The sequence below is a fragment of the Spermophilus citellus genome, assembly GCF_964194105.1.
Source record: "Spermophilus citellus genome assembly, chromosome: 7".
In the NCBI taxonomy this organism is placed as follows: domain Eukaryota; kingdom Metazoa; phylum Chordata; class Mammalia; order Rodentia; family Sciuridae; genus Spermophilus; species Spermophilus citellus.
Genome location: NC_138188.1, coordinates 65,254,044 through 65,278,961, shown reverse-complemented (window position 1 = coordinate 65,278,961; position 24,918 = coordinate 65,254,044). Strand labels below are relative to the sequence as shown.

General features: G+C 34.3%; 1 protein-coding gene across 1 annotated transcript; it reads left to right on the top strand.

The window, feature by feature from the left end:
- LRRC34 (leucine rich repeat containing 34) lies at window positions 1–19,887 on the top strand. Its single transcript, XM_081301217.1, has 11 exons — window positions 1–275; window positions 1,780–1,900; window positions 2,416–2,537; window positions 2,621–2,685; window positions 3,850–3,933; window positions 7,613–7,741; window positions 8,599–8,694; window positions 13,068–13,222; window positions 14,782–14,937; window positions 15,602–15,728; window positions 18,085–19,887. The coding sequence occupies exons 1-11, from the start codon at window positions 143–145 to the stop codon at window positions 18,274–18,276; spliced, it is 1,380 nt and encodes a 459-aa protein (XP_081157343.1). The 5' UTR covers window positions 1–142; the 3' UTR covers window positions 18,277–19,887.
- Window positions 19,888–24,918: the final 5,031 nt, after the last annotated feature.

Genomic DNA, 24,918 nt, shown 5'->3' with positions numbered 1-24,918 from the left:
CTCGGCCTCCGCGAGCGAGAACGGTAAGAAGGAGGGTGCCGTTGTGCTCCCACCTGGCCCGGACGCAACGCGCGAGGGGCGGCGGTGTCGCACCGGCTGATTCCTCAAGCAAGCTGCCTGCCCAAAGCGGCGCGGCTGGAGGATGCCCTTGGGCAACCCAACTCTGGACCAGACTTTGCGGAGTCTCCAAACGCGGGCAGGAGAGAAGCCCAGACCGCCCGCGGTGTGCCCTGTGCGCGCCAGTAGCGTAGCTGCTTTCCGGAGTCTGAAGGAAGGTGTGTTTAGGGGCTCATCGCCGCATTGGTCAGATCCCAATGAAGCAAGAGAAATCTAGAGACCGTTCTGACTTTGCAATTTTGGACTGCCTTAGTTTAACGAAAAAAGCTTAGCCTGAATGACACCTGTCCCCTATTTCAAATTTGGATTCTGATTTATTTATTTATTTGAAACTAGAGACTGAACCCAGGGATGCTTTACCTACATCTCCAGCCCCTTTTATTTTTTATTCTGAGACAGGGTTTCAATAAGTTGCAGAGGTCTGGCCTCAAACTCAAGATCTTCCTGCCTCGGCCTCTCCAGTCACTGGGCTTGTTTTAAAGTATGTGTTGATGGATGTGAAACAAGGTGGATAAAGAGCCTTAATCCTCATTGCACCGGAACAAAGCATTATTATGCTCTGCCTTTAGCATAAAAGGAAATTTAAGCCCTGAGAATTTAATTTGCTTAAAGTTACATACCACAGAGTATGGGCGACAAAATCTGATTCCAACTCTTGGATTTTCCAGTATGTGGCTGTTCCGCCATAAAAGATCATCTGGAGGGAGCTGCCTCCAAAATAAGTAGGCCCGTTCTCTAGAAATTTTTAAATGTCTGCCAGAGGTGTAGATAAAAAACGAAATTTGGGTTAGATTCTTGACATTTTCCCGTGTAGCTATTGTTTCCTAGTTTTGCCTTTCAGTTTGCTTTACAATTTGAAGACTGATTTAATATTTTTATGCTGATAAGAATATAGTATAGAAAGCCAATTATTGGCACCATAAAATTTCCATATATAAAACACAGGTGAATTTTAAATCAAAAGAGTAACAGAGAAATATAGCAAAGCTTTAAAATATGGCTAGCTAATTAAATAAAAATATTCTTGCAACTTTCTTAAACTAATGTTTAGGCTCTAATCAAAGATTCCTTTATGCCTTCACAAAAACCACTCCTAAATCTGACACATTTCTGGTATCCTGGTCCATGGTGCAGCCAACACACACACACACACACTCACACACACACACACACTTGTGAAATCTGTTGTACTTGCTTCATTTATATTTACAGTTCATATGGCACAATGGGAAGAGTCTGAAATCGGTTTGATTTTGCACATTCCATTATTATTACATGACTTCACATAAAATATTTCTCTGGACAGCATTTTCCTCAACTACCAAAGGAAAGAGGTTAGTTCTCCCTTTATGTCATTTCCACTGTCATCAGCCAGTGTCTGCCCAGCCTTGGTGGGTGCATCAATGGCCCTGGTAGAAATTATTCTTTATAAGGAATATCAGCATTTTTATTTGGTCTCCCATTGCTTTTATTTCTCTTCTCTTTTATCCTTAGTTCTCTCTCCTTTTCTTTTACACATTCTTTCTCTCTCTCTCTCTCTCTCTCTCTCTCTCTCTCACTCACACACACACACACACACACACACACACTTTTGAAGGACATATATTGAGAAAAAACTTTTAGAATAATTTGTGATGATACATACATTTATTTTTTCAAAAGTTCCAGAATCTATTGCTGGGCTCCAGGAATATTATTGTAATCTGTGTTTGGAAAACTCCAAGAAAATAAATCCTTATATATTGCATGTACTCCAAGAAGTGGATGAAGATATTAAAAAGGGGTAAGAAAAATAAGTATTTGACTACATTAGTAGTTTTACTAATTCTTAGATGTGTGGAAGTCACTGATTTTATAGCTATGAAAAAGCTGGGTAAAAAATGGATGAATGTTTTGATTCAGATGAATAAGTAGATGAGTGACACTGTTGGTAGATCTTAGAGATAGTGTAGGATACTGGGAAGAGCACTAGACCAAGAGCCCTCAAGTCAGGGCTCCAGATTCCTTTTAGCTCTGTGAGCTGACAAATTTAGGCAAATCATCAATATTGTCTATGTTGTTAATATAAAGAGGGAATACTTTGCATATGTGTGTGTAAGAGAGAAATTAACTCATACAGAATACACTAAAGTGCTTTGCGAAGTCTATAGAATGTCCAGTAGTTTTTAGTTACCTGATAAAAATCTACTATATACTTGTAAGTCATTCTACTACATGGTTCCAGTATCTGTCATCTTTGTATTTCAGAATCTTTTCTCCATTTTTTTCTTTCTTTTTTTTTTTTTTGTATTTTAACAGATTGGAAAAAAGAATCACCTTAAACATCGCGGGTAACAATAGATTAATCCCAGTAGAAAGAGTAACAGATGAAGATTTTGGCATTCTTTCCCAAATTTTAGAGACTTGCCCATATATTAATGGTATGTTTGATTAAGAATAGGTACCTCCTGCTCTTCAGTGTTCTATTTTATAAGGAATGTAAAGTTTCATCTGTGTCTTTCAGGTTTGGATGTGAGATATAACGTTCTAAGTGATGCTGGTGCATACTATGCTGCAAACCTGCTTCAGGTATTATTTGACTACAGAATATTCTTAGTTCTGTTTACAGTGAAACTACTTAGTCTAATGGCACATACACAAACACTAGTTATGCAAAATGTCAAGGTCCTGACTCTGTGCTATATTTATAACACTTGAAATACATGGAAATTCATATTTGGTCTCAGTAGAGCTGATACCCAGATTTCCTGAGTTATCTTTTGCAAACTTGTATATCATTGTTAAATACATAAAGTATGTCCACACTTTTTAATAATTTTAAATATTTTAAAATTTGTTCTAATTAGTTATTCATGAAAGTAGAATGCCTTTTGACACAGCATACATAATTGGAGTATAACTTCTCATTTGTCTGGTTGTACATGATGTAGAGTTACCCAGGTCATATAATCATATATGCACATAGGGTAATAATGTCCAATTTATTCTACAATCATTTCTACACCCATGCCCTGTGGGAAGCCATTCTCGCACGTGATTTGAGTTACCTCCCTGGCTGGGTGAGAGGCGCTTTGACTACTGTGTCAGAGCCTTCCCCACCCAGTCCCAGGTGCCAGGGCTTGTCCGTGTGGAGGTATGCCTGACCACTGACCTGAAGACCAATCACTGACCCTGACCTTAGAATGCTGCCTTCCTCGACCTTCATTGGATGGAATTTTCCCTTGAATTTTTTGTTCCCCAATAAAAGCTCACTCCCTGGCGTGCTCTCCCTCTCTCGCTCACCGCATTAGGTGGCTGGAGGCAGGAGCTAGGAGAAGCCATCTCCGGAGCTGGTTATTAAAGGTAACGAGAGTATGTCTCTTTAATTTTAAAACTCACTAGTTAATTTCTATGCTTGGAACCTCTTTTATGAAGCTCACAGGCTGGTTGTGCAGCAGAATGCCCCCTCCTTCACTCCTCTCTCTAGTCCAAAATACCTCTATTCTTCCCCCACCATTGTGAATTACCATAGCATGTCCACACTTTTGAGTTGTTGGTAAAAGTGAATACAGTAATTTTCTTTCACTTATTATTGAAAATTCATTATTTTTCCTTAACGGTAGTTGCTTTTGCTGGAATTCAGTTTTTCTGGATCATAAAAATTTTCTTTGGTTAGTGTTTTTAATTAAATAAATGTGTATATGATTGATTTCCATAATACATGTATAATAGCTTCTTTTTGCTCTCTCATAGACACAGAGGTATCTCATTTACTTAAATCTTATGTTTAATGATATTGGACCTGAAGGTGGAGAATTGATTGCTAAAGCACTTCATGTAAGCATTTATGTACTTCAAACTAACATATTACTTGGGAATTTTAAGTTTTGATTGCTTGGTAACAACATAATTAAATGTTAATGTAAAATTATATTTCTTTATTTCACTTTTAGTCTATTAAAGTATGGACATTACATGAGCACTTTTGAATTCATTTAAAATAGTTTTATCAAGATTATAATACATAATAAATTTACCCTTTTAAAGTCTTTAATTCAATGAGAGTTTTTAATAAAAAGTATATTTAGAGAGCTGTGCAGCCATCACCACTATCAATATTTTTAGAACATTTTCATCACCCCATCCTATAGAAACTCCAAACCTATAGCAATCCCCCCTCCATTATTCCCTCCCAGTTCTCTCCAGTCTTTAGAGGCTACTAATCTACTTACTATATGTACACTTACCTATTCTGAACATTTCATATAGATGAATCCTATGATACAAGGCCTTAATGTGTAAAGTTTCATCCATATTGTAACACGTTCCATCTGTTTTTATTAGCAAGTAATATTCCACTGTATGGATATATCACATTGTGTTCATCTATCTGTTGATGGACATTTGGGTTTCTACTTTTTGGCTATTATGAATAATGCTACTATGGATAGTCACATATTTTTTATGGACTTGTTTTCAGTTTGTAGGATACATACCTAGGAGTGAAATTGCTGGGTCATATGATGTCTGTTTAACATTTTGAAGAACTAACAATTGTTTTCCACAGTGGCTGCAGCTAGCAACAATTCTACCAGCAATGTTAGGGTGTTCCAGTTTCTCCACATCCTCACCAGCACGTGTTATTGCCTAATTTTAACCTTCTTAGGGAGTGTGAAACAGTTTGTAGTTTTTTGATTTACTTTTCTCTAATGAATAATGATGTAGACAATCTTTTCATGTGCTTATGGTTCATCTGTATATATCCTTTGGAGAAATCTCTGTTCAAATCTTTTGCCCTTTTTAGATTGGGTTTTATTTTGAGATAAGGTCTTATCATATTATTCAGGTTCATCATTTTATTTTTTTCTCCTTCTTTGAAGCACTGAGGATTGAACCCAGAGTTTACATATGTAAATGCTAGGCAAGTGCTCTACCCCTGAGCTCTATCTCCAGACCCTCAGATTGGTCTTGAACTTCTGGGCTAAAGAGATCCTCTTGCCTCCGCCTCCTGAGTGGCTAGGACTACAGGGGTATGCCCTGCAACTGGTGGGTTGTCCTTTGGGGTTGTAAGAATTCTTTATATATTCTAGATATGTTTCTTATCAAATACGTGATCTGCAGGTCATTTTCTCTCATTCTGTATGTTGTCTTTTCACTTCTTTGATGTTCTTTGAAGTATAAAACCTTTTAGATTTCATCAACCCAATTTTTAATTTTGTTGCTTTTCTTTTGATGTTAAGTATCTAGAACGCTTTGCCCAACCCAAGGTCACAAAGATTTACATGTATATTTTCTAAGAGTTTTGTAATTTTAGCTCTTTTCATTTAGTTCTTTCATCCATTTTGAATTAATTTTTATATATGGTATGAGGTAGGCATCAAACTTCATTCTTAACTTCATTCTTTTATATAATGGCTATCCACTTGTCCCTACCACATTTGTTAAGAAAACTGTTCTTTACCCCCATTGAATTATCTTGACCCCTTTGTCAAAAAAAAAAAAAAAAAAAGCTGATATAAATGTGAGGGTTTATTTCTGCAGTACTCTGAATTCCATTAATCCATTTTCTGTCCTTATGCCAGTACTATACTATCTTGATTTTTATAGTTTTGTAGTATGTTTTGAAATTAATAAGTGTGAGTCTTCTAACTTTACTAATTTTTCAAGATTATATTGGATCTTCTGGATCCCTTTATTTCTATATACATTTTAGGAGTTTATCAATTTCTATAAGAAAAAGCAGCTAGAAGTTTGATAGGAATTTTGTTAAATCTGTAGATAAATTTGTAGAGTATTGCCATTTTAACAATATTAAGTCTTCCAAACTAAGAACATGGAATGTGTTCCATGTAATTTCTTTCAACTGTGTTTTGTAGGTTGCAATGTGCAGGTCTGCTATTCTTTTGTTAAATTTATTAATATTTTATTTTTTTCTGATGGTACTGAAAGTGAAATTGTTTTTATAACTTCATTTTTAGGTTGTTCATTGCTAGAGTATAGAAATACAATTGATTTTTGTATTTTGATATTGTATCCTATGCTGAATTTGTTTATTAGTTCTAACAGCATTTCTTTAGTGGATTCCTTAGGGGTTTTTCATATTCAGTACAAGATCATGTCATATCCAAGCATTTTTTCTAATTTGGATTTTTTTTTCTTTTTCTTGCCAAATTTCCCTAGCTCTAACTTTCCATTCAGTGTTAAATAGAAGTGACCAGAACAGACACACTTCTCTTCTTCCTGATCTTAAAGGAGTTTGAATTCATTTTAAACAGATAATTATTTACATTATTATATATCCTAACATGTATTCATTAGAATAATGAAATAGCTATAATTTTGTTATTTAATCAAGAGTGAAATAAGAAATGGAATTAAATCTTGCAAGTGTCTGAGAAATTATATTGCTTTAAAATGGGAGTTAGGAATTTAACATTGCAACAACAAAAAAGTGATGGCATAATGGAAAATGACTGCTGAATGGGTACAGGACTACTTTTAGAGGTAATGAAAATGTTTTGGAACTAGCTACAAATGATAGCTACACAACATTGGGAATGTAGTAAATGCCACTGAGCTGTATACTTTAAAATGGTTAATTTTATTATTATGGATTAATAAATCCATTATGTGGATTTCACCTCTATAAAAAAGTGGTGTAATTTCTTTTTTTTTATTGTTGGTCATTCAAAACATTACATAGTTCTTAATATATCATATTTCACAGTTTGATTCAAGTGGGTTATGAACTCCCATTTTTACCCCGTATACAGATTGCTGTATCCCATCAGTTACACTTCCATTGATTTACATATTGCCATTCTAGTGTCTGATGTATTCTGCTGTCTATCCTATTCTCTACTATCCCCCCTCCCCTCCCCTTTTCTCTCTCTACCCCCTCTACTGTAAATCATTTCTTCCACTTGTATTATTCTTCTCTTACCCCTCATTTCCTCTTATATGTAATTTTGTAAAACCCTGAGGATCACCTTCCATTTCCATGCGTGGTGTAATTTCTTAGAAAATAAATTTATATTTTCAATGAAAGGAAAGTTTATTAAAATGTGTTTTATTTACTGGTTATTGACTGGACTTCTGTTTCTTGGTCATTCGTTTTACTAAACTAGTAGATTTCTATCTATTGTTGGAAATTGAGTATTACCTTTAAGGAATATCCTAGTCTATCTCCTTGAAGATTACATGTTTATAAATGGTAATATTCCCTCTCCTAACTCATTTAATTTAGAGAATTCCATGGATTAAAAAGTTAAATAACAGCTGGGCGCAGCAGTGCACACATGTAATCCCAGTGTCTCGGGAGACTGAGGCAGGAGGATCATGAGTTCAAAGCCAGCCTCAGCAAAAGCAAGGCACTAAGCAACTCAGTGAGACCCTGTCTCTAAATAAAAAATAAAATAGGGCTGGGAATATGGCTCAGTGATTGAGTGCCCCTGGGTTCAATGCCCAGTATCCCCCAAAAAAGAGTTAAATAAGTTTTGATTCTTTTCTTTTTTAGAAGAATACAACTTTGAAATACCTGCGAATGACTGGAAATAAGATTGAAAATAAAGGTGGAATGTTTTTTGCTTCAATGCTGCAAATTAATTCATCCTTAGAGAAATTAGATCTGGGTGACTGTGACCTGGTGAGTAAATTGTTTATGAAAAAAATCACCAAGATAATGTGTTATTCTCCCAGGAAATCAGCATAGAGAACCATCCAAGAAACCAGTCAAATGGCAGTCTTATGAATTGTTAATCTTGTCCCTAATGTCTAAAATAAGAGAAAAGATGGGATTTTTTTCCTTGATATAATAGTACAGACTGTTAATAAAATCAGATTATAGTAAATATCATAGAAAAATATACAGTATAATAAAAATATTCCTAAACTTTTGTCCATACTCATCTTAACCTGTAAGGGATTTTTAAAGAAAACAATCATGTTCATTTTTAATTAGACAAATACTAGTTCTCTAGTATAATACAAATTCCTTTACTTTGAAAATACTTTGTAATATTTACATTATGCCATAAAAAATTTAAAATAATGCTAAAAAAAAAAGAAAAATACTAGGATGGGCCTGAAAATGAAAAATGTGGTTTTTGCTTGTCTTCATGTGCTATATGAACATAAAAGAATGCCTGTGCAAAGTCATATATTGCATAAGTAGTATTATCCCTAGCTGGGGTCCACATCTTGAGGACCCCACACAAAACCTTGAGGGCCAAGAAGCAAGACTAGAGTCAGACACCCAAGAAATGAATACTGAAATGTTAAGAAACTCCTTGTGCGTGTTGCAAACAGATTTTAGGCCAGGGAAAGAAGACTACAATAACAATTGATTTCTGAATTCAATCAACCTATAATTCAAAGAGCAATCTTTTTAAAAACAAAGTTTGACTTATTAGAATTCAGATAAATGATCTTGAAATATTTATGTAGAGAGATTAATTTATATAGTGTCAGTTTCCTTAATGAATTTTCCTATTTATTTTTTAGGGAATGCAAAATGTGATAGCATTTGCAACAGTACTAACTCAAAACCAAGCAATTAAAGGAATAAACCTAAACCGACCTATACTGTACGGGGAACAGGTATGTTTTCAAAGTGATGGTAGCTAGTATAACAGCATGTGAATAAAACTGAGTTCTTAGTGAAGTTTATAGTGTATGAATACATTGTAATTTTGGAATTAACATTATATCTTGTAAACTACTACTTACAAATAGAAATTTTTTAAAGGAAAATTATTCTTGATAAGACTTTTAAAATTGAATATGCTTTTAGATATTGCTTATTTAAGCATCAAATATCTTTTTTTCTTGAAACTCAAACTCTGAATGAATAGACCTATAGGGTTAAGACATTCAAGACAAAAATAATATATGGTAAAAGTTTTATTAAAGGCCAGGATGTAAGAGCCCAGTGTCAACTGTCTTTATTTGTTGAAATGTGACGAAGCATTGTATTTTTGAAACATGGTAACAAATAACAGCAAAATGTGTCTGAACAGCAGTTTGGCAAGTTTGAACTTGAACCTATGTGTAGTTAAGGTGCATGTTGGAGATAGAAAAAACATGGTTGCTTCTTTCAGGCTTCTTTTTCCTTAACAAATATCCTTTAAGCCACTTTAGAGTGGCTTAAACTTACTTAAATAGTGTTAGAGAGAGAGAGAGAGAGAGAGAGAGAGAGAGAGAGAGAGAGAATATGACTAATTAGAACAAATTAAAAAATATTTTAAATTTTATAGAAGTTAAAAAAGGAATAAGAACCCCTTTTTTATTGGTCTAAATAAAAAGAGATATATCTACTAAAAGGAAAAGTAAATATCCAAAGCACTTTTTTTTTTTCTTTAAGTACTGAGAATTGAACCCAGGGATGGTTAATCCCTGAGCTATGACCCCAGTCCTTTTTCTTTTTTATTTTGAGACAGGATATCAGGAAGATGCTGAGGGTCTCACTAAATGCTAAGGTTGGCCTCAAACTTGTGATCCTTCTGCCTCAGCCTCCCAAGTTGCTGGGATTATATGTGTGCACCACCAAAGCACTTTATATAGTCCAAAAAATAAACTTTATTAAAGTTCAATGTGCAAATGTTTAATGTTTTAAGTTCAATATTTAAGTGAGTTTTGAACTTCCAAATGAAATTTAACAAAGTTCAAAGCTCTTTAAATAACTTAAAATTAACTACCTGATAGTTACACCATAGTATGAGTAATTCAGAACCATATTTTAAGTACTATTTTTCACATTCAGAAGTGTATCTTGCATTCTTTGCCTATGTAGATCTCTCCCTTTGAATTACCTCTGTACTTTTCTTTACTAACATTTTTTGAGTTTTATATCATATTGTTTCATAAACAGAAATTTAATCTGTTCAACAAGACACCTAGAATCCTCAAATAATAGAAACATACTTTTAAAAATGCTTTGAATACCAGCAAAATACCTGGCTCAAAGTAGACACACAGTGAACTGCTTCATTTACGAATCATAAATATTTGAATGCAACCCTAAACCAGACAAAATGCAGGGTGACAGAGATAAAAGATCAAATCATATGACCCTGTCTTCAGGAGTTTTCAGTCTGTGTAGAGAGAAATCAACCAGTCTAGAGAATGATGTGCTCGGGGTGCCACAGGAGCATAAGGAAGGCACTGAAATCAAAGCAGGGAAGGCAGCAGGGAAGGATCTCAGATTGAGGACCTGACAAGTTTGACAGTTAAATTAAAAAATTTTTGGACCATATCTGTTAGGAAATAAGTATGTTTAAATATATGAAATCACATTAGATGCAATCCCTCTTCTAAATTTGTTGAGTGGTGTCATTAATCACAAATCTGTCTGAGAACAAATATTAAAAGCCCAGGGCTCCTATGTGGGGCCATGTTCTTGCCTAGCCTGATACTTCAGGCCTCCTCTCTTTTCTAAGGTAGACATCACTGTATGTATCCCAGAGGGCATTAGTCCACTCTTTAGTATTTGTAGAGTAAAAACCTTCTTTCCTATACTGTGTAGTTCCCAAATAAAAGCCTGCAAACCTATTGCATTTAAGGTTTAATGTTCATTACCATAGAAAAATCAGGATGAAAAGATAAAAAGTTGTAAATGTTGATCTAACCTTTGATGCTCATTGATATTATCTGGGAAGCTTAGATAAATAGTGATGCCAGGTGCAACTAAATTAAGTCACAAACTCAGCAAATGGGGACAATATCCTTTACTATATCTGATAGTAGTTCTCTCTTTTAATAAAGATGGTTCCTTTTTCAAGCTTCTTAGTTTAAAAATGCAGTCAAGGTACAAACACAAAAATGTATTATGTCCTCTTGTCAGCAGGAAGCAGAGCAATAGTGGATCTGTAAGTGGTCAGTTTGCATTTTTTAAGATTCCAGACTATACAGCATTTCTTTAGTTATATCTTTTCAGTAATTTCAACAAATCAGATACAGAATTTTGGAAAACTGAACAATAATAAATGATTTACAGTTTACTATAGAATACTTATTTTGTGGCAGGTGCTTATTTGTTGACTTATTTAATTCTGTGAGGGAAGCATAATTTCACCTATTTTACAGAAAAGTAAATTGAGACTGGGCTAGATGAAATTTGCTGAAATTCATATAGTCCAGGAAAAAGGTAAAGCTAACATCTGGACAGTTTTGATTATTATAAAACTTATGTACATTTTGCTATTACTATGTTGTTTCCTTTAACTTTTAGTTTATCTCAGTGTATTTATACATAATAAGAACATGTAGTTGTCCATCATCAATATTTCCAGTGACTGTTAAACTACTTATGTTACAGAGCAATCTTAAGATTTCTTACCACAAAATACCTGGGCTCATTCATTTTAAGATATGCTTCAATTTTCTAAAAACTTAAAATGCTTAGTATTCAAACCTTAGTTGGGACTACGTATATAATTTTTCTTAGAAGTAGCTACACTATGAAATTTAAAAAATGAAAAAAAAAAGTCTTCTGGTGATCAGAAAACAAGAGTAGAACACATTCTTGGCATGCATATAAAAGGAAAGTAATCAAATATATCACAGGGTTAATGAGTATATTTTAAAAGTAAAATCAAGATTGGAAATGTCTTTGTATTTTGTCTTAAACCATTAAGAGTGGAGATCAGGACTGGGCCTAGTAGTGCATACCCATAAGTCTGAGAACAGCCTGGGCAATTTAGCAAGACCTTGTCTCAAAATGAAACATACAAAAAAAAAAAAAAAAAAAGGGCTTCATGTATAGCTTAGTATTAGAGCACTGGGTTCAATCCCCAACACTATAAGTAAAAAGAGAGTAGAAATCAGGGGCAAAGTTCAGGAACATACAGAGGATATAAGAAAGTTTCAGAGACTCTTGAGGGTCCAGCCAGCAGTAGGGGAATTTACGTGTTTAATGTAGGATTAACCAATTATTTTTATTTTTTCCCTCATGAAATGACTGATTATTGTTTTTGTAAATCAAACTCTCCATCTTCTTCTACATCCTTACTCACTGCATCTTACAAGTGCCTGATACCTATTTCTAAGAGGGTACAAGCCAGGAACTGTGACACAAACTGTAATACCAGCTATTTAGAAGGCTGAGGCAGGGGGATTACAAATTTGAGGCTAGCAGAACCCTTGGCAACTTAGTAAGACCCTATCTCAAAATAAAAATTTTAAAAAGGGAGGGGGATGTATGTAGCACAGTGATAGAATGCCCCTGGGTTCAACCCCTAGCATTGCACGCATAAATAAAGAAACAAAACAAAGAAATAAATATATGATTTGAGGCAAAAATGATTTTTTTTCTTAAGGCCAAATACAACTTTGAGTAGACTAATAGTCTTAAACAGTATAACCTTTCTTGTGCTCACTTCGGCAGCACATATACTAAAATTGGGACGATACAGAGAAGATTAGCATGGCCCCTGCCCAAGGATGACACGCAAATTCGTGAAGCGTTCCATATTTTTTCCTACTGTCATGTATGACTAAAAAATAAATAAAAAATTTTAAAAAAAAAGTATAACCTTTCTCATGTCTGACATCATTGTACATGTCAAATTATCCTAACTATGGTGGCTGAAGCAGGAGGATAACAAGTTCAGGGCCTGCCTGGAGCCACTTAGCAAGAAAGTCTCAAACTTTTGGGCTGGGATATTAGTTTGGTGGTAGAGCACTTGTCTGGTGTGCATAAGGCCCTGGGTTCAATCCCCACTATACTGCAAAAACAAAACAAAAATATATATATTTCTAAAAAGCTAATTTAAATAGTAGCATATGTTTGGAATAAACACGCATTGCTTCAAATTTGTATTTTTTTAAAATGTATCTTTCATTTTATTTATTTTTTATATGTGGTGAGGATCAAACCCAGGGCCTCACACATGCCAGGCAAGTGCTCTACCACTGAGCTACAACTCCAACCCCTCAAATTTGTATTTTAAAAACAAGATTTTATCTATTTTCAGGAAGAGTCCACTGTCCATCTAGGCCACATGTTGAAAGAAAACCACTGGCTTGTTGAACTACACATATGTAAGCATGGTATAAAAAACTGTGGTATGCAGAAGTTATGCGATGCACTGTATCTGAACAGAAGCCTGCGTTACCTTGATATCAGCTGGTAAGTGATAATTTACTTGTTACTAAATCAAAAGTTGTACATGAGATATTTTGTTACACACTATTTTCAGTGATTGGGAAAGGCAACCATTGTCAACTTTTCATCCTAAGCCTTAATATTTATTAATTTAGATAATATTGTTATTATGTCTCTTATAATCTCATCTTTTTTTGCTTTTTAAATTTTTATTCTAATGTATTATATATGACAGCAGAATGCATTACAATTCATATTACACATATAGAGCACAATTTTTCATATCCCTGGTGGTATACAAAGTATATTCACATCATTCGTGTCTTCATACATGTACTTAGGGTAATGATGTCCATCTCATTCCACCGACTTTCCTACCCCCATGCCCCCTCCCTTACCCTTCCACCCCTTTGCCCTATCTAGAGTTTGTCTATTCCTCCCATGCTCCCCTCCCAATCACACTATGAATCAGCTTCCTTATATTAGAGAAAACATTCAGCATTTGTTTTTTGGGGATTGGCTAACTTCACTTAGCCTTATCTTCTCTAACTTCATCCATTTACCTGCAAATGCCATGATTTTATTTTTATTCCTGAGTAATATTCCATTGTGTATGTATACCACATTTTCTTTATCCATTCATCTATTGAAGGGCATCTAGGTTAATTCCAGTTTAGCTATTTTGAATTGTGCTGCAGTAAACATTGATGTGGCTGTATCCTGTAATATGCTGCTTTTTTAAGTCCTATGGGTATACATGGAAAAGTGGGATAGCTGGGTCAAAAGGTGGTTCCATTCAGAGTTTTCCAAGGAGTCTCCATACTATTTTCCATATTGGCTGCACCATTTTGCAGTCTCACCAGCAGTGTAGGAGTGTGCCTTTTTTCCCACATCCTCGCCAACATTTATTGTTGTCTGTATTCTTAATAGCTGCCATTCTGACTGGAGTAAGATGAAATCTTAAGAGTAGTCTTGATTTGCATTTCTCTAATTGCTAGAGATGCTGAACATTTTTTCATATATTTGTTGATTGATTATATATTATCTTCTTAAGTGTCTGTTCAGTTCCTTAGCCCATTTATTGATTGGGTTATTTGTTTTTTGGTGTTTACCTTTTTGAGTTCTTTATATACCCTAGAGATTCGTGCTCTATCTGATGTGCAAGTGATAAAAATTTGTTCCCAAGCTATAGACTCTATTCACCCCACTGATTATTTCTTTGCCGAGAAGAAGCTTTTTAGTTTGAGTCCATCCCATTTATTAATTCTTGTGCTATAGGAGTCTTATTAAGGAAGTAGGGGCCTAATCTAATATGATGATGATCTGGGCCTACTTTTTCTTTTATGAGACACAGGGTCTCTGGTTTAATTCCTAGATCCTTGATAATCTCATATCTTGAATGAATAATTTAGTTATGTTAATCAGATATGGAACAATATTTTATAAATTCATTAACTTTTTTGGAAATTGAGTGAGCTAAAATAGAAAGTACTATTTATTATGTTTTCAAGCATCTTACTACTGTAAATAACAAAGCAGTACTTTGTATTTTCAAATATTACCAAATATTTTTCCTTTCACAGCAATAAAATAACTCGTGATGGAATGGAGTATTTGGCTGATGTTCTGAAAAGCAATACCACCCTGGAAGTTTTAGATCTTTCTTTTAACAGAATAGAAAATGCAGGAGCAAACTGTCTCAGTGAAACTCTTACTTCTCACAACAGAAGTCTTAAAGTGTTAGTATGGTTTTATATTTAATCACATTAACAGAAAAACATGTTTTTTTTTTTTACAATACTAATCTCAAACTCCTTAAATCTTAAATTATGATAAAATGTGAAGATTCAGTTTCTAAATCTTTCCCTACTAAGTTACAGTAAATATTTAATTTCTATTTTTCAAAAGTAATGCCTTTTAAATATTAGATGTTTAGCCCTTGAGAGGTGCTGGGGATATAGCTCAGTTGGTAGAGTGCTTGCCTAGCATGCACAAGGCCTGGGTTCAATCCCTAGCACCACAGGAAAAAAGAAAGAAAAATTCATGAGAAAATTCTTGTTGATTATATTATGTACCTTGAATTATATTGAAAAATCAGAAACATTCACTATGATACAGACTTATATCTACCATCTACCCAAACATTTACTGAATAATATAAAGCAGACTACTTTTAAAAGCTAGGCAGCTTTTCTAATTAAATGAAGCATATGATAAGAAAACTTAAGTTTCTTGAACTTTAGAAATTATATGGCCAATATTTTGTTCACATTAAAACATTAAAGAGTAATGCTGAGATTTTACATGTGAAAATGGCTGTAATAAATGTTATTGCTAACTTACACATTTTTTTCTTTGCTGAACTACTGGTTTCTAGCATTATTACCTTTTGTTTTTCTACAGATTATCAGTAGTCAGCAACAATATAGAGGGAGAAGGACTTGTTGCACTTTCACAGTCAGTGAAAACAAATCCCACATTATCTAATATCTACATTTGGGGAAACAAATTTGATGAGGCCACATGTGTGGTAAGTTTTTTGTCAATGAAGGCTTTTTCTGGAACTTCTCTATGACAGACATTATTTACATGTGCCTCAGAAATGATTCCAAGATATAAGGAGATGTATACTAAATATACCTGTATTTAATGTTTTGTCTTAAGAGAATACACACATGTACGCGCACATACACACAAACACATGTATATTGCACTCAACTTTGTTTTAATTGCCATGCAAATTTGAACAGAAACAGAATCTATTCATGCAAAATATATGAAAACCTTATTTAGAATATTTGTTAGTTGGAGTTTCTTGGCAACATGATATTATACATTGTGTATGTGGATGTACAGCCACATACATATATATGTACGCGTGTGTGTATGTGTATGTGTATTTGTATTTATTTATTTAGGTACCAGGGATTGAACTCAGGGGCACTCGACCACTGAACCACATTCCTAGCTCTATTTTTTTTTTTTTTTTTTTTGTATCTTATTTAGAGGTAGGGTTTCACCGAGTTGCTTAGTGTCTCACTTTTGCTGAGGCTGGCTTTGAACTTGTGATCCTCCTGCCTCAATCTCCCCAGCCAATTGGATTATAGGCGTGTGCTACCAGGCCTGGCCCACATACAAATATTTTAAAATTTGTTGATTTAGATATTTTAGTCTCTCAGTAGACTTAGATTATTTAATTTGAGACTCCATTGTTAAAAATCATGGAGCCAGGTGCAGTGGCACACCCCTGTAATCCCAGCAGTTTAGGAGGCTGAGGCAGGAGGATCACAAATTCAAAGCCAGCCTCAACAACTTATCAAGGCCCTAGGCAACTTAGTGAGACCCTGTCTCAAAATAAAATATAAAAAGGGTTTGGGATGGTTAAGTGCCTCTGGGTGTTCAATCCCTAGTAACTCACCACCCTCAAAAAGAAATTGTGGAGAATTGAAAGAATTGACCCCCCCCCCCAAGAAGGTGAGAGGGATGGAGTATAGTATGCTTTTGAAAATTTCATTAGTTTATTCTTATGGGGAATACCAAGAAAATGTGTATTTGGCTATTGCTAAGTATGATATATACCATTTTATATTTATTTTATATTTATATTTCCAAGTGTCTTTCTAAGAGGAGAATAAATAATAAGGAATTACTTGGGGGAAAAAAGAAGATAAAATTCTCAATTTGCAAAAGGACTAACCAAAACTCCACTACTTACAGGGTACTAAAATACATACTACTGTCTAACAAACACTCATAAATTTTGAAAAACATCAATGTCCTTTAGTAGTTCTATAAACTAGAAGGTATGTAAGTTGATTTTGGAACTACTGATAATGACAAGCTAAATATGGAAAGCAAAACAAACCTTTAAATCTTTTTTCTTAATTTTGATGATGCCAGTGATCAAACCCACATCCTGGGCATGCTAGGCAGGTACTCTACCACTGAACTGAACAACATCCTTAACACTTTTTTTCTTTTCTTTTTTTAGGGGGTGGGGGAAGTACTATGAACCCAAGGGACACTTTATCAAGGAGCTACATCCTCAGTCCTTTTTATGTTTTTGAGAATGGGCCTCATTAAGTTGCTGAAACTGGTCTCCCAACTTGTGATCCTGCTAACTCAGTCTCTCAAACTGCTGGGATTACAGGCATGCACCAACATGCCCAAATCCTTTTTAAAATTTTTGTTTTGAGACAGGGTCTTGCTAACTTGCCCAGGCTGGCTTTGAACTTACCATCCTCCTTTCTTAACCTCCTGAATAGTTGGTATTACAGGACTTTGCTACTGGGCCTGGCCTAGCTAAATCTTTTCATGTCTAAATTTCTGCCTCTTTCTATAATGTAAACCTTATTAACAAACCAATTCACCGTAATTGTATGATACCCTTATATAGACACCAAGGATCCAAGAGATATGCAAAGAAAATTCTACAATGAAGAAATAATAGGCCAGCATGTAATACTGTGGAATTCTTGAAATGTCCAAATCCTAGGGTTCCATTTATTTTTTCTGAGGAATGGGTCCCCAGCTATCATCAGATTTTTCAGAGCAACCAAAACAACCCTCTACTCAGTGCACCATCACCTTGTAAGACTTAAATTTGACTGTGAAACCTTTGGTCCACTTAGTATAAGGAATTGAAGAGTTACAAAATAACAAAACATGCCTAATACATTAAAAACTTAAAAAAAAATTTTTTTTGCAATATTACAATTTCATCGTAATTAAATGAATTAAAAATATCTGGAAAATATTAAAATTCAACCATGTTAAGAGTATTTTAAACTACAAAATACATGGCTAAATCAAATGTTTATATTTGTTTCAGCATTGTAAGTTGAATAAATTATATTCCTAATGATAATTTTTCCTAAAAATCCTAGGCATATTCAGATTTAATTCAAATGGGCCATCTAAAACCAAACAATACAGATGTGGAGCCATATGTGGTGGATGGACACGTGTATCTTGCAGAAGTTTCCAACGGCCTTAAAAAGCATTATTACTGGATACCAACTCATAGAGATGCTAATAGCCCCTCATCTAGTGCAGATTTTGCTGTGTTGTTTCAGTAGGTCCATATTTCTGAAAAGCAAGCTCTAAAATAGTTTTCATGTAATTACTTCTGTTGGATTTATGTCCTATTCTCTTTCATAAATTAGGTTACTTTTATGAAATGTGTAAAACTTTGTATAGCTGTCATTGTGAAAAACTGGGTAATTTAAAAAAAAATTACAATATGAAGATTAAAATGTTAGGGCTGGGGACATAGCTCAGTTGGTAGAGTGCTTGCTTCACATGCATAAGGCCCTGGGTTCGATCCCCAGCACCACCAAAAAAAAAAAAAAAAAAAAAAAAAAGACTAAAATTTTAATCCTGAAGAAACCATACTAATTATTTTTATAATGAAAATACAACCAAGTAGTGAAACAGGATACGGATAAAGGTCACTACAGATACCTTAACTGAAAGTTGTTTACAAAATGGTAGAAAGGTTTCAGGTGACAAATTCCCAGTGAATTTAAAGGGTTTTCAAAGTTTAGAAGTTGAAAAAATATTCTATGTATGTATCCTATTTAGGTATTACAGATAGATTTTAATAACTATTTCATAAATACAGGCAAATAAACATATACCCTTTCCAAGGAAGTGAGTGCTACTAGCTCCTCCAACCCTCTTCTCATAGACAACTACTATACTGACTTTTAATACTACAGAGTCTTTCTGCCGATTTTTTATCTTTATGTAAATAGAATCATATAATCTTTTTGTGTCTGGCTTCTTTTATTCAACATTATATACATGCAATTCATGTTGCTGAATGTACAGTAGTCCATTTTTAATTGTTTTGAAGTATTCTATCATATGCTTGGAAGTAGAATAGTCTAAAGGATTATGAAAAGATATGGCCTTTCAGGCTAAGACACAGCCATGTTAAAAGAAGTCTTTTTAGCAATATAGTTTGCTTTCTCAGGCTACTGTCTATTCCTGTATGGTATGGAATGGACCCACAAGTTCCTATATTTTTGGAGAGGGAGATTTATAAGATAACTAAAGGGGAAGCAACGGGGCTCTCCTGAGCCTACTGTGGAATGGCAAGTGATAAACCTGACCTACATTAGACTGCTTCAGACAGAACTGCAGGTGGCAGAGCCTTAGAGATTTCTCCACACCCAAGAGAACGGAGGTGAGGCCAGTTCAGCCAAGAACCACCAGGCTCTGACCGAGTTAGGAAAGACTTGATCATATATTTTTATAAGCCACTGCTTAACTATATCAGAGGCCAGTAGGATGCCCAGAGAATGGAAGAGCTCAAGATCCCTCACACTAATGCCATTATGTCATGTAAGCCCTCTCCATACATCTGGACACAATTTGAGAGACAAAAGGCAGAAGCCAGATAGCATTTCCTAGCAGATTAAGGATTACTTTAAATACCTTAAGTTATTATATTTTATATCTCCTTTATATCAGAGTATATGGTAAGTTTTCAACTGGCTAAGATCAGAAGTTAATTTTCTATGGACTTACCAATAGGTAGGGTTTAAGAAGGTTATATTAGTTCTGTAAGAAAACTCCATTTCCTCTGCACATCTTAATCATAATGAGTAAATCTGCAACCATATTGTATAACTTTTGCCCATTTTCCTCTTAGCAATTATCCCTTTTTTTGGTGGTGGGGGGACGGTAACTTCATTTCTTCCTTTACAGATTGCTTTTCTCTGCTTACTCATAATTTCCTTTAGACTTTAACTTAGCTACATCCCTGGTCCTTTTTTATCTTGATACAGGATCTTGCTAATAAGTTGCTTAAGATCTCACTAAATTGCTGAGATCTACCTTGAACTTGGATCCTCTTGCCTTAGCCTCCAGCATCCCTCGGATTACAGGCATGCACCACCAAGCTTGGCAGCTATCAGACTCAGCTCAGCTAAGCATAGTGGTACACACCTGTAACCCCAATGACTCAGCAGTTTAGTCTGTCTCAAAATAAAAATATAAAATTAAAAATAAATTTTAAAAGTGTTGGAGATGTAGCTCATTGGTGGAGCGCTCTTGGTTTAATTCCTATTACTACAAAAAGATCCAGCTTAAATATAGCTTATTACATAGTCACAGATCATATTATACTCCTCCTTTCAGATTTGAAAGCAAAATGGAATAAAGTAGTATACACTTTCAAATAATGTTCTTTACACATTGTCACTTTCAAATTTCTCCAGTACTATTCATTCATTATATCTTAATATCTACTTCTCAAATAGTATCCATCTGGCTCCTACTGTATTACACTGCAGCTGCCTTCTCAAATGATAATCATGCTTCAATTCCCTAACCCAATTATGTCTTTGATTTGCATTCTACCTTGTGATCACTGTAAAGTCCCATTTGAGAAACTTGCACAACTCTGGATATCTTCCTGTTTTTCTGTTATTTTCACCTCCTTTTCTGTCTTTGCACGTACTTTATATATATTTCCCTCAATTTTTGGTCCTCATCTTTTATTCTCCCATATCATCTCCCAGGCTGCCTTCATCATTTCAATAAATTATTGTTGGCCTCATACAGAGCTGCAAGATCCACATTTCTAGATTTAACAATTCCTAGGCTTGATTTCCAACTATTGCCAGCCTATCCCAGTACCAATCAAATATATATCCAAGATCACCTTCCAGACCTACTCCTTATGTTTCTTTCACAGTTGGTATCACCATCTTCTCAATCACCAAGTATTCAAAATCAAGAGTCCAACTTAGGGTTGTCTGACTCCAAGGAACAGATACTCTAAAGCCCATTTGAGAAAAAGGGGATTTAATGCAAGGACACAACTGTCAAAATCACTGGCATCCAGTGGAGGAAATGAAGCACTGTTGTGACCCCTCCTCAGGCATGGGATTGCAAAGCCCAAAACCAGGGCCACTCCTTCCTCTCTGGAGCAGTCTCTTGGCTCCCCAAACATATATTATTTTTTGACAGTCTGAATTTTATGGCTCAAATTCTTCAGAAAGAGTCTGTCCAGGTGTCTGGTCCAGGAAACTGTTTCTTAAGGTGTCCAGTAGATGGGGGTCACAAGTATAGAATCGTGTTACAAATGCAGCTCCAGAAGTCAACTGGGGTTGTTGGGTGAGATCATGGGTTATAAAGCTGGCTATCTGCCTCTGCTTTAGCAGACATTGGTAGAGGACTATTTCAGGTAAGTCGGTGTGGGTACAATGCTGGACATTTCTCTCACTCCTGTATCTATTCATTTAATACTTCTCCATTCTTCCTAGTTCACTCCTCAGTCAGCTTCGTGCTACTTCCTCCCTTCAGCCATTTCCTGTTTGTCTATCCAGGTGGGCAAAGGCCCTTTCTCTATTTAACTCCCACTTACTGCTTAACATTTCCTTTCTTGCCTTCTGTTACCATAACACTCAACATTCTGGCTTATTTTACTGCTAGTTATAGTAAGGCTGGCTTTTTCCATGATTATACTTAAGGGTAGAGTTTATCTTATTAATTTTTTATCTTCACACATTCTGTATTTGTTCCAGCATTTGAAATACTAGCCAGATATTTTATCCAAATCAGAGGATGTTCACCTCCAGTGTTTACTATCCCCTTCTCAAAATTAAAGACGCTAATTCCGAAAAGTTACTATGTTTACACTCTAATTACCTACTTTCTTAAATACATCAAACTTTACTTGAATGAATGGGGGCAGGGGTTGCAGAGGACAGAAGAGTCGATTATATCATGGTGTCAAGAAATTACTGCTCCAATAACTAAATTTCAATTATTATTCAAAAACAGGGGGTGAAAATTTAGAATTTAAATTTCTTTTTTTTTAATATTTATTTATTGTAGTTGGACACAGTATCTTTATTTTATTTTTATGTGGTGCTGAGGATCGAACCCAGGGCCTTGCACATGCTAGGCAAGTGCTCTACCACTGAACAACAAACCCAGCCCTAGAATTTAAATTTCTTATTTTAATATGACTCCTTTTTACATGATGGTGTTTCTAGCTAAGAAATGGCAACTCAAAGTCCCCTAAAAGATGGAAAATTATATTCAAGAGCTTCTTTTAACTGCTTTCCAAAGGTAGAAAACCAAGAAATGTTTAGGATAATGGTTCCCAGTGTTTGGTATATATCACTTGTGGAGCTTTCCCAGCATGTATATATTTCCTGGAGATTGTCTGATTTATTAAGTCTAAGGTGAAGTGGGCCTGGATATTGCTCTTTCTTAAACTCATTTCTGATTATGAATTAAAGTGTTACAGGCGCAGGAAAGCATGCCTGTAATCCCAGTGGCTCAGGCTGAGACAGGAGAATCAAAAGCCAGCCTCAGCAATGGCAAGGTGCTATGTAACTCAGTGAGACCCTGTATCTAAATAAAATACAAAATAGGGTTGGGGATGTGGCTCAGTGGTCCAGTACCCTTGAGTTCAATCCCTAGTACCAAAAAAAAAAAAAAAAGCTATTAGTCCAGGATATTTCTTTAAATTAGTACCTGTACACTTCTATTTTTTCTTGAGAGAGAGAGAATTTTTAATATTTATTTTTTAGTTTTTCGGTGGACACAACATCTTTATTTTATTTTTATGTGGTGCTGAGGATCGAACACAGCGCCCTGCGCATGCCAGGTGAGCGCGCTACCTCTTGAGCCACATCCCCAGCCCTTACTGTCTATTTTAACCACTTTCATGTGCATAATTTCTATAGGATTAGAATATAGAGAAAAGATGAATAAATATAGAGAAAAGATGATAAATACTACTACAATGGAAGTGATAGAAGCTCTCACTTTGGGGAAAAAAAAATTTCTAAAGTGTGTCTACCAAAATTAACCTGTGAAATTAAACATAAAACAAATATCATTTTAAAATAGCAAAAAAATAATTTATAAATGATCTATGATTTCCTTTTATAAAGTTTAAAACCTAGCAATACAGTAGGAATCTAGTATAAAATTAATTCATTTAGAAAATAATAGTTTCTCAGAAAGATATTCAGCATTCTAACGACAGACTTTCAAAAAATTCTGTAATACTTGACTAATTAAATCTTTCCTGCACTGCTTAACAAATATATTTAAAGGAGTTAATTAAATGATTCATGTGTTATCATGATTACCAGACAAACTAAAATACAAGCATATTATGATAAATAGTAAAATTATAAGGGATACTGTCGTCAAGCTCTCTTGGTCTATAATTAGTGAAAAGGAGAGGATAACAATGACTCAAGCAATATTAAAGTAAAATTATTTTAGCTAAGCAGATGTGATTTTAAAAAAGCACAACCCCAGCCACTCCAATTTTACTAAATAATACTAAAAATAATAACTTTGTAGGCTAATTTATGCAAAGGCAAAATACTAATTATCATTATATTTGAAGAAATTTGACCATTCTTGCCCTCAAAGAATTATGCCATGGCCATAGTCATTTTTTAAAAAGAAATTTTATCCATTAGAAGTATGGATTAATGAAGATATAGATTAAACTAATCTTTCCATTTTGGCAAACCTCTTAAAGAGGCTTGAGTGTTTTAATTTTTTAAAATTTCTTCACATTCAAATTTCCTACTGAATTTAAGCTAAAACAAATTAGCTTAACATTAAACTTTATAGATTTTATTTAAACCCAGTACGTTAACTTAATACACATGCATAATTAGATTTTTTTAACTGAATGACCAAACATTAAATTTGCATTATACAAATGTAGCATTTTATACTCTATTTAATTAAGTAATTTCCACTGGTGGCAATTTATTGTGAAAATAAATTGTGTTTGCTGGGAAATGGTGAAAATTTCTTAGTCTACAAAATTCACTGTTTTTATTACATCCTTCAATATGTTCCTATGACTTGGACCCCAAATAAAGAAAATTGTGATTAAAGAAATCAAGATGAATGAACACATTAACTTTATTATATGTGTAGTTTAAAACTCGAAAACAAATAAGCCACAATTAATGCATGGAAGAAATGAGAAATTATGTCACCATGATGTTCTATCAGCATTATAGGAAATGACTTTGTGAAACAATAATAATTTAATGTTCAAAGATCAAGGGTGAAATAAATTAATATGTAGGAAAAGTGAGATGGAAAAGAGTGGTAGCAAATATGAGGATAAATACTGATTTTCCTCTTGGAAGATAAAGAACCAATATAAAACCATGACAACAACCCAAAACTGTGATTCAACTTAGAAAATTTAAGAACACAAAGCTTATATAAAATGTTTGATAAACTGAACTTTTGATAACCCAAAATGTTAACTGTAATTGAAGTTGATTTCTTCTTTTCCTTTTTTGAAGTGCTGTGGACAGCCAGTGCCTCAAGTTTGCTAGGCGAATTTCTTGAATCTTTATGCAATATAATGTATCAAATTTAGAAGCAAAGTGATTTCTAGTTCACACTATTTGTGTCCAGAAAATTCTTTTTAGAATATTTGTTTTAAAAAGTGTATAATAGTCATGAGAGTCTTATCAAAAATTTTCAAAACTCAGTATATATTCCTCATTTCCAATCCAAAAACTCAATAAGATATAAACTGAATCAAATTTCAAAACTGTCTTGACTAGATTAAAAACACCAAATGTCTATTTAAAATACATTTTGAAAATATAGTCTCCAATAAATCAAAAACACCGACTCAACTGACCATTGGTTTAGAACCCAGAATATTGAGTTCTAAATGACAAAAATTTTTATAGTTTCCT

Bases quoted from the DNA above. Each gene is read 5' to 3' on its own strand.
- LRRC34 (XM_081301217.1), top strand. From the start codon at position 143: ATGCCCTTGGGCAACCCAACTCTGGACCAGACTTTGCGGAGTCTCCAA. The intron at 276-1,779 runs GTGTGTTTAGGG...TTTTTTCAAAAG, and splicing joins TTTCCGGAGTCTGAAGGAAG to TTCCAGAATCTATTGCTGGG. The intron at 7,742-8,598 runs GTGAGTAAATTG...TTTATTTTTTAG, and splicing joins ATCTGGGTGACTGTGACCTG to GGAATGCAAAATGTGATAGC.